At 42.6% G+C, this 10,770-nt stretch overlaps 1 protein-coding gene across 1 annotated transcript in view; it reads left to right on the top strand.

Annotated features, from left to right (window-relative positions):
• USP10 (ubiquitin specific peptidase 10) overlaps positions 1–6,244 on the top strand; it is a 47,653-nt gene extending 41,409 nt beyond the window's left edge. Inside the window, exons 11-14 of the mRNA XM_059857443.1 lie at positions 705–870; positions 2,453–2,597; positions 3,671–3,736; positions 5,149–6,244. Coding sequence (XP_059713426.1) covers positions 705–870; positions 2,453–2,597; positions 3,671–3,736; positions 5,149–5,336 — 565 coding nt within the window. The 3' untranslated portion in view covers positions 5,337–6,244. The remainder of the gene's footprint in view (positions 1–704; positions 871–2,452; positions 2,598–3,670; positions 3,737–5,148) is intronic.
• Positions 6,245–10,770: the final 4,526 nt, after the last annotated feature.

A 10,770-nucleotide genomic window follows, 5' to 3' on the forward strand; every position in this document is an offset into this window, starting at 1 on the left:
GTAAAAAGGGCTCTTTGGATTATCCTGAACATTAAAATAAACCTGAATATTAACATTTCCTACCTGACCTGGAAATATTCCAGCATGGCCAAATGGGTCAGAGCTGTGTTAATTATAATTCTGCTTTCAATACATAACAACATAATAATTTATATGCATGGACAAAGTCTGGGTACAGAAAATGAAGGGAAGAAAATGAGCTACCAGTCCTCAGTGGAGCATAGTTTTTATTTCCTTTGGCAAGATTGAAGCAGACACTTGAAAATCACTATAAAATTGGTCTTAAAGAAGTGACTGAAAAAATGGTGTATTTTTATTGGAGAATCTGGAGTCAGCTGTGATTTTTACAGTAGAACATAGATAAGCAATGGCACTTTGCACATGAAGAGCTGTTGGCAAGCTAAACTAACAAAAAGAGCCAGGAGGTGAATTTTTTTAAAATTGGTATCACAATTTTCGGTCATTTTTTTTTAAACTTTGCATAAATAAAACACTTCAGTTACAATCCCATCCAGAATACTTCTAGTAGATGAAAATAATTTAAATTGGGGTAAGTTAAAACTTGATGTTTAACCTTTATATTCGTATGTGGTGCCTCCAATTAAATATAAATGGAGTTATGTAAGTAGCTCGTTCTTCCTTGAAGGTTCAATCTGGTTGAAAACCACTCTTTATTTCATTTTGATTCCTTTTTTTCTCCACAGATCTGTTGTTTACCAGCAGAGTTCCAAGGAGTCTGCCACACTGCAGCTTTTCTTCACCCTGCAGCTGGACATCCAGTCGGACAAGATCCGCACCGTGCAGGATGCCTTGGAAAGCTTGGTGGCAAGGGAGTCTGTGCAGGGCTACACCACAAAAACCAAGCAGGAGGTGTGTTCTGCTCACCCCTTCCTCACAGCCAACTGCTAAACTTTGTATTTAAAAGGGTTTTCATAGAGCTCTGGCTTTACAAAGAGTTTTAGAGCACGCTGTAACAAAAGAGGTACAAACCTTTTCAAAGTGTCCTGGAGCAGTGAGATGTCAGCTCTGAAACAAAGCCAGGCCTGTTAATAGATGGGGTTTGAGTTGATGTAATAATTTATTGGGGATTTTAATGGAGAATATACTAAATTATCAGGCTGAACTGTGGTAAAGATACCTAATATTATGTTCAATATCCTAACTTAACTGATTCCTGGGGATTGCCAGGTGCTGTTAATAAAGGAGCAGCTCTTCTGAGTAAATACTTTTTATTTTACATATAATGTTTGATAGTAATAACTGCAATAGAAAAGTACTTAGAGGGAGGAAAAGCATGCCTTTGGTTTGGCAGTTTGGAGGATAATAATTAAACTTTCCTCTCTAAGGCCTTGCCTTGTTTCTTGTGGTGGGCTCTAGTAAAGGCATCTCTGGTGTGCAGGGATTGCTCATGTGGGAATTCTGTGTGCACTGTTGGTAACTCTGGAATTGTAGGTGTCCCTCTGACATTCATGTCTGTAAGTTTTCAAAATCCTCCAAGTGAGAAGAGGATTAGACAAGAAGAAGAAAGGTTCATTTCCCTTGGAAAGCTAAAGATGAATAGCAGAAATTTGTTTACCTTGAATATTCAGAATATATATTTCTCCAGTTGTTTTCCATGTGAAGAAAACATTTGCAAGCTGATTATGATTTACCACGAAGATCTTGTTTTGCTTGCCATTCATTTTTTTTGTTTTTTACTGCAAATGGTTTAAAGTTTTTTGACTGACAACCCAGTGCTGGGTTGGAAGAAATGAGTTAGGTGCTTCGTGATATTTCAGAGTTTGGATGGAAGTACAAGCACCTACAGCATCTTCCAGATCTTTCTTTCAAAAGAAATTCAAATCGAAATAGATAGTTGTTCTTGTATTAAAATTGTAGTTGTTTTTGTATTAAAATTGTAGTAAAAACACTGAACATATTGTCTGTAGAACCTTGGAAAGAGGTTATACTTTTTCTCCATGAGTTTCTATTCAATAGGTAGGTTCTAGCAGAATCAAGCCATATATTGAAAAATAATGTGCTAATGGTTACCAATAAAGTTTTTTCTCAATTAAGAAATGGAGAAAAACCTTAATCAGTTATTTTGAGAAATATTTTCATGTCTTCATTTCTTGGAAGGCAAAATGTTCTACAATTTTGAGCTCGGCTCCTGGTTTCCAGGCAGAAATTTTGTGGATTGTTTGGTTATAATTATATAAAAATCACTATTTAGTAGAGAAATGTTTGGCTATAACTCACATTTTTCTCATTGAATATATTGAGTTCTCCTTTGAAACAACATTCGGATTGAAGATCCAGTGGGCTTTAAGTCACAAACGAGCATTTATCATAAATTAATACTGCAATAATAACAAATCTGGAGTTTGTTTTGTTTGATGCTAGTGTATTTAAAATTAAATACTTAAATTTAAAATAATTATCAATTTTAATACTTAAAATTAAATGCTCTCAGGTGGAGATCAGTCGAAGGCTCACCTTAGAAAAGCTGCCCCCTGTTCTCGTTTTACACCTCAAACGCTTTGTGTATGAGAAGACTGGAGGATGCCAGAAGCTGATCAAGAATATTGAGTACACTGTTGATCTGGAAATCAGCAAAGGTAAAAGATTTAGGAACAGAATTTCCCTCTCCCTGTGGGAAAGAGAATGTTGTATTTCCTAGGAGTGTCTGTGTTTTCATTTTCTCCCACACAAAATTTGGTTCTCATCGTTGTATGAAAATTTGGTCATTTGGGTGAATATTTTGTGGGGTTTTTTTGTGATGAAAGATCTTAAAGCCTTTGCCACTCCCTAGGCAGTGGGTTGGTCAAATGAGAACTTGTGGATTTATAGAGTGGGGATATTGGCTGCTGAGGGCAGATATGGGAAGTGATCCTCTTGGATCTCTGTTCCTGTCTGTACATGACTGTTGCCAATGTTGGATCAATATTGGACATTTTTATCACCAATTTAATTCAGAGAAGTGTCAAATTATTTAATTAATGAGCAGCTGGTGGAAGGAAACTGGTGTTGAAAATGCACCCTGAGGTAGACAATGCATAGTGCAGAGGTTAAACAAGGATCCTTTGTTTAACATGTGTCCTAGGAGATACTGACTTTAAATAGTGGGAGATTGGAAATTGTCCAGCATCTGAAGTTTGCCAAAATAATGCCTTTTGTTTTGAGCTGACAAATGAACTCTTAGCCAGCCAGTACTCAAATAGGAATAAATAAAATCAATGTATACTCATATCTCAGCTGAGATCTGGACCTTGTCAGGCAGTGCCCTTTTGTTTTACTTAATATTTTATTTTGCAATTTTCTTTTAGGATTTAAGCATGACTTGGAATCTGAAATTGATGCTGTCATTCATTGACAGATTCAGAGTGACAATTGATGCTGTCATTCTGATAGCAGGAGTGAAAGGGGGAAAATGGAATAGTCTGATCTTTTACTATGTCTTAATTTCCCTTCATTTTTTGGTGGTATTTTTAAACCTTTCATAAATCACAGTATTGCAAACCTGCAAATTCCCTCCCTTGATTACCAGTTATTAGAACCATGACCATTCTTTAAAGGCTGCAGAAGAAATTTCAGTTAAGTGTTCTCCTTTGTGATAGTGTTGGTTTCTCTGAAAAATAATTGATCCTCTTGATACAGAATTTCTAATGTATGACTGTTTTTCCTCCTCCAGAGCTGCTATCTCCTGGTGTGAAAAGTAAAATTTCCAAAGGCCAAAGAACCTACCGGCTCTTTGCAGGTATTTTATCTGTCTTTTATTATCTGTGCCTTTTATTTATCTGCATGGTTTTTTACCTGTGTGTTTTTATGTGTGTATTTTACCTCTATTGCAAGTGCAGACTCTGCATATGGAATTATAGAAACACTGTGTTACATGAAGTGTTTTCTTTTAAATTGCCCTGAAGCAGCTTGTGGGTGTGAGCTTGTCTGGCTCTTGTGCTGAAGCAAATAGTGGCAGCTGTGGTGTTTCACCCCAGAGACACTTTTGGCTGGCTGAGTGCTGCAGCTGGGCACATGGGGAGAAGTCCAGGCATGCAGGAGCTCCGGTGGGTGTGGGTTGGAGATTTCCCCCATAACAGTCTGCTCCTCAGGTTTCCCTCTGATGGAGAAGCTTTAGGGCGATGGGGAAGGAAAGGAGTCGGTTCTGATGGAGGGTTTGGATCCAGAGCTTTGTTCTGGCCCACAGACCTCTGAACCCAGCCACAGCTCCAACAGAACTCCCAAACCCCATGGTTGCTGTTCCTTTTAACCCCAAGGAGAGGGGCAGGGAAGGGGTAGGGAGCCACCAGCCAGGTACAGGAGGGGAGGTCAAGGGACAAAGGACACGTGTGAAAAACGCCAGTCACTTGTTTTTAAAATTTTAAAAGTTTAATAGTAATAAAATGGTTATAAAAATAGTAATACAATTAGAGTAACAATAATAATTTGGACAATTTGAATTAGGACAATATGAGACAACAGAAACTGAGAATTACGGACAGCCTGGGTACCTCTTTCTGGGCAGCATAAGCCCATAAAAGGACCCACGTTAACAGAGGATTAACCCTTAAAAACAACAGCCTGTTGCATATTCATACATCTCATACATGATGCATAAATTCCATTCAAACACAGGATTTTGTCTGGTCAGTGTCAGCTTCTTCCTCATAATCCTAATGGCATCATGCTGCCCAAGCGAAGCGGGAAGAAGTTCATTTCTCCTGATAATGCAGCAATAAATTCTCTTTCTCTGAAAGGTTTGAGTGTCCTGTGTCTGCTATCTCAGTGTGAGTCCTTTCTTTAGGAAAAAAGTATCCCACATAGCGCAGTGTCTGTTTTAACATTTTGTTATAACCTAAATCTATATTTAACACACTACTTAAGAGAATTAATACAGCATTACTTTCTAACACAACACATATAATATTCATTTTAATATTTGCAAAAAGCCAATCATAAAGTAGGCATTTTTCACACGTGGATGGCCCAGTCCCCCCCAGGGGTAGAGGGCATCCTTTGAATCTGCCCTTCTGGAACTCCAGGACTGACAGAGAGCGCTCAGCAGGGGTCAGGGAAGGGAAAGGAGAGGTTGAGGGTATTATCAGGGGAGGGATCTGAGGCAAACCCTGAAATCACAAGGCAACACCTCCCTCACCCCGTGTGTCCCCACAGTTGTGTACCACCACGGCAACAGCGCCACGGGCGGGCACTACACCACGGACGTGTTCCAGATCGGCCTCAACGGGTGGCTGCGCATCGACGACCAGGCCGTCAGGGTCATCCACCACTCGCAGGTGGTCAAGGCGGCCCTGGAGCGCACGGCCTACCTCCTGTACTACCGCCAGGTGGACCTGCTGTGACCCCACCTCCCCGCCCCGTAGAACGCCAACATCACTAACTTTTTCTCCTGTAAATGCTCTTCTGAGTGAATTTTTTTTTTTCTGGTTTTTTTTTTCCCCCCCTCCCCTTTTTATTCTTTTTTTTTTTTTTTGTCCCCTTGCAACTATGGGATAGAGTGCTAAGGGAAGCTGCCGTTTGTGCACAACGTAGTTTGTGTTGACTTTTGACTTTGCAGAATGAAGTCGCTCGGTTGGAAGCCTCGTGAATCACAAAAAAATATTAAAAAGAAATAAAGTTCATCCGAGTTAATGCTGAATCCTAAGATAATAAAAAAGGGGATTTGCATTTAATTCCCACTTTCTAATTGCATAGTAGAAGAAAACCCTGCACCAGCAACAGAACTTGTAGATTTCTGTGAAAATGTTTTATCTTTACTTCAGTAAAAAAAGAAAAAAAATTAAAAAAAAAAAAAAATAAAAAGCTCTCTCTGATTCCCCAATAGTTTTTTGATAAGTGGTAAAATATGAGCCGATGTGTATGAGATGGAAATGGTCCTTTGTGCTTCAAAACATGTACAAACTGCAGAGTTGCTGGTTCCTGATAGGAAGACACATTTTAATAATTGTGCGATGAGAAACTGCTTGAGTACACATTGCAGATCAAATATTTGGAGTTAAGATGTTAGTCTATATAGATGGGTGATTGTAACTTTATTGCTATTAAGAAATTTCAAACTGCATTTATGCTTCTGTGTACATGAAATTAAGAAAATGGGCAAAATAATTAAGATTGATATTTCTTTAAGTCTGCTTTGTTTAATTTTGCTGTCTGCTCTCCTATAATGTTGAGTTCCTAATTGTACACAGTTTAGTGATACCTAGAAGTATAAAGTTGTCGCCCATCAATAAAAGTCACAAAGTTGGTTTAAGGTGTGTGTGTGTGTGTGTGGGTTTTGTTTTTCCCCAGGTGTGAATCCTGCCCTTGGAAACTCCAAAGGTTTTTTCTGTGTAGCACTTCTCAAGGTGTAGGGAGCCTTCCCCAAATGAAGATGATTTTTCTTTGCTTTTACAGCTTTTTGAAAATTCAGAAGCGTTCCTGTTTTGCATTCAGGTGGAACTGAACTTGGAGGGGAGAGGGAAAGGGATGTGGTGGTCCCAGGGCTGAGCCCTGAGCAGCCAGGAGAGGGGATGGGATCCTTCTGTGTCCTCCTGGAAACTCCTGCACTGTTATTTCTGAAGCAGATGATGTTTTCCTTGTCTCTTCTTCAGCCAGCTGACATTGCTCTGGAGAACTCCTGGTAAAAATATTTCCTTGATCAGCTTCCTGTTGCTTTCTCTAAAAAACTCCTGTACATTATTTAATTCTGTGATGATAGTGGTGTTGTGTCCTTATTTCATCATGGCATGGTGGAAGCTCCCTGGCTTGTCCTGACTCTTCTGCCCTCTCGTGCTGTCCCACAGGAAGGAGTTTGCTGCCCAGAGCTCCTGCTGCAGGAAGGAGCATCCCAACCCCGTGGCTCTTTGGGCTGGTCCTGCTCTGCTGAATTACTTTAATGATGCTCTGGCATTGTTTGGGTGTCCACATCTACTGTTATGGTTTTGCTGCTCCTGCTTTATTAGGATTTTCTGATTTACAGGTGGTGACTGATTTTGGTGACATTCCACCAATTCCAAAACAATTTTCTGTGCAAAGCTCACTTGGATTGTGGCTGTTTGCAGGGAAAACCTGAGCTCCTGGAGCTGAGCCTGCTGGAGGATTGGTGCTCCCATCCCTGTGATGGGAATTGCCCTAGAGCCCCACTGGTGAGAACTTGAAATCTTGGGGGGATTGGGAGGTTGTTCCAAAAAAGAAAGAAACCAGGTTTTGAACTTCCTGTTCTATGCTGTTATTCACATCCTGCCCCTGGAACCTGGTTGAAGTTTTCTGTTCAGCAGAAATCCTGGTTTTAATTAGTTCTGTGCCTGTGTTGGGTATTTATTTAGCACTATCTCCAGGGCATTGTGAAAAAGTGCATTTCTGATAGTGCAGGTTAACCTGAACAGTGCCGAGAAAACTGCAGGTGATCCCTAATTAATACATTACTTAATAAATGTTACATATGTTACCATTTTAAGAAATGGCAGTGAGTCATTGCCAGTTTAAAAATCAAGTGTTGAAATTCTCTCAGTATGACTTGAAATTGTCTCAGTATCACTTAAAAGTGAATTTTTGCATTTTTTACTGAGGATGTTACAAATGTATTTGTCACTAAAGTCCTTCTTCTGCAGTGTATTAAAATGGAAATAAAAGTGTGTGGCAACAGTGATGTGGACACACAGCCACAATTTTTATTTTCTGTATTAACTCCTCCGATTGTTGCAAAACAAGAGCTTGCAGCTTTTGATCATTTCCTCTGGGTGTGATTATGTAAAAGAAGATCCCCAACACCCTCTGATGCACTGTAAATCCGGTGCTTGTTTGCTGAAATTCAAACCAAATTTTGAGAAATGTTTGGGGTTTTTTTCTTAATGCACAACAAGACCTGGAATTTCCAAAGTGAGAAACTGGATGTGCATCTCCAAAGGGCTGTGGGGAAAACCTTGTGCCATGAGCCAGATGTGCAGGGGAAGGGCTGGATGGGCTGGGGAGGAGGGCTATTAAAGCCACAAGGTGTTTAGGGTGGGGGAAGGTGTTTTAAGTAGGAAACTGCTGTTTTCCACAATATCCTCTGGAGATGATGTCCCCAGCCTGGGCTGGGCCAAGCCTTCTGCCAGGATGGATCCTGAGCTGTCAGCAGAGGCTTTCTCTCTAAATGTGCTCTAAATCTGCTGCTTTTCATTAGAACTGAAGAGGAAACCTTGGACATGTAGGGGATGTTCCCAGCATGCTGGAGATTTGTACAGCTGGGGGTTGATTTCAGGCTGTCTTAATGACCCAGAAGATTTTTTTTTAAAAATCATTTCTTTTGGTGAATAACCAGATGTGATGGCTGCAGAGCTTGTGATAGTTCAGCTTCTGCTCTGGGGTGAAATCCCCAAAGGTGGGTGCTGGGTTAAGGGTCCTGAACCATTCCAGTCTGCAGATGCAACCAGGGAACCTGTGGGAACAAGGTGAGTGGTTTTCATGGAATCCCAAACTGATTTGGGTTGGAAGGGACCTTAAAACTCATCTTGTCCCAGAGTCTGCCATGGGCAGGGACACCTTCCACTAGGCCAGTTTGCTCCAAGCCCTGTCCAACCTTGCCTTAAACCCCTGCAGGGCTGGGGCAGCCACAGCTGCTCTGGACAGCCTGTGCCTCACCACCTTCATGGGGAAGGGTTTTGTGGATTTCAGTTCACATTTGAATTGTACTTAGTGCAGTCAGTGGTGCCCCCTAAATGTTCTGGAATTGCTGCAGCTCGTGTTCTTATTTCATTGTTTAACATCAGCTTTTCACTGGATTAAACAGGACAGATTTATGGGGAGTTGTTTTCTTGCTCATCATCAGCTGCTGAAGCATTTAGGGGAATGTTCTTGAGTATGAGAAGGTGGAGAAGCTGCAGATGGACCTGGGTGGTCAGTCCAGGCTACCCCAAAACAGGAGAGCAGCAAGAAAGAACAGGGGGCTCACAGTGCCAAGTAATAATTGTGTTTGGGAATAAATCCATCAGTGCCTGCATTTCCCTCCTGTGATTTGGATCCCCATGCTGTCAATTCATCTGCTGGAGTAGCCTCTGGATTGCAGCAAGAGAGGGGTATCTCCACCCTGCTGGGGTGGTGGATGTGGCAGGGCTTCCTTGGCTCCCTCAGGTAAACAGCCCAGGGGGTGATTCCCCCAAACCTGAGCCTGGTGCCCAGCTCAGGGGGTGATTCCCCCAAACCTGAGCCTGGTGCCCAGCTCAGGGGGTGATTCCTCCAAACCTGAGCCTGGCTGTGCTTGGTGCCCAGCTCAGGGGGTGATTCCCCCAAACCTGAGCCTGGCTGTGCCTGGTGCCCAGCTCAGGGGGTGATTCCCCCAAACCTGAGCCTGGCTGTGCCTGGTGCCCAGCTCAGGGGGTGATTCCCCCAAACCTGAGCCTGGCTGTGCCTGGTGCCCAGCTCAGGGGCTGCTGCTCCCCCTGTGGCTCTCACTGCTGGTGATCCCAGACAAGCTCCTGCAGATCCCTGCTGCCACTGGCTCCTCTTCACCCTGTTCATCCCCCTGTGCTCTGGAGCAGCAGTCCAGCCAGGGGATCCTCTGCAGCTCTGTGCCTCTCACCCTGCCCTGCTCTGGGGCCATTCCTGCCGAGCTGTGTTGGAGTGGGAAATAAAGGAGCATTAATTCCAGTGGAGATCAAGACTCTCTGTCTGCCTGCTCAATTAGGAGGGCATAGGGAAATCTGTGTCTCTTCCCATTCATTGGCTATTACATTAAAAGCCTCTCTGCTAATATATACTTATATATGCAGCCTGCTTTATGTGGCTTTTACCACATATGAAATGGAGACATTATAATCAAGGCAGTAATAACGAGGAATGATTAAAAGTAACTTCTGATTGTTTTGGCTTTGGTGGAACATATGACCCCAAGCTGCTGACTCAAGACAAAATGAGGTGGGTAAAAATTCTTGTTCCAGGCTGTGCTCATCCCTGAGCACAACCGGGCCCTGTGTGTGTCTTGTACAGTGAAACCATCCTGGTGTATATTAAAAAAATAAATTAAAAAATCAAATCTTTGTAAAGCAGCCAGGTTGATGGAGCAATCAGACAGCCCAAACCATCCTACAGGGATTCATTTCCCATAGGGATATTTGTGGAGATTACAAAATACCAGATTCCTCTGAGGTCTGGAAATTATTTGTCCGTCGGTATGTGAGATTTAAAATGAGTTAATTCAGCTTTATGGTAATTGGAGTGAGCAGCACCTTCTGAGGGCTGTGAGTCAGGGCTGGGGAGCTGCCTGGTTTCGGGGTGGCAGCCTGTGTGGGGGCACCAGGGTTCACTGTGTTGGGGTGAAATTCACTGTGTTTGGGGAAAATTAGGAGCTGGGGGGGCTGCAGCATCTTTCAGCTAATTAAATAAGCCTCGAGCAAACACACTGATCCAGAGGGAATCAAAAGAGCTAGGGGGAAAAAAGAGGATTCAGTGATTTTACAGTAAAGCAGTGCAGAACCTTCTGTCAGCCCAGTTCTGGGTGGTCTTTGAGTTGCCTGTGTTGGTGTCAAAGTCTGAGCTTTTTTTGGGAGCAAACTGCCCAAACTGCCTTGAACGGCTCTTGGCAGGGCAGAAGTGCCAGGTCCAAGTGCTGCACCACGTGTTGTTGGTTCCCATACACAGTTTGTTTGGAAGTAAATAGAAACTCTTTGTAAATACAGCTGGGAGAGTGTGGGCAGTGGGAAGAGCAGCCCGAGGGGCTGGTGTGGCTGCACCAGGCTGTGGGACTGGGACTGACTGGTGGGGACTGGCTGCCCACCTCAGCTTGGAATGGGCTGGGAGATACAACCCCAGGGGTGACAA

This window comes from Haemorhous mexicanus, chromosome 12 (genome assembly GCF_027477595.1).
Source record: "Haemorhous mexicanus isolate bHaeMex1 chromosome 12, bHaeMex1.pri, whole genome shotgun sequence".
In the NCBI taxonomy this organism is placed as follows: domain Eukaryota; kingdom Metazoa; phylum Chordata; class Aves; order Passeriformes; family Fringillidae; genus Haemorhous; species Haemorhous mexicanus.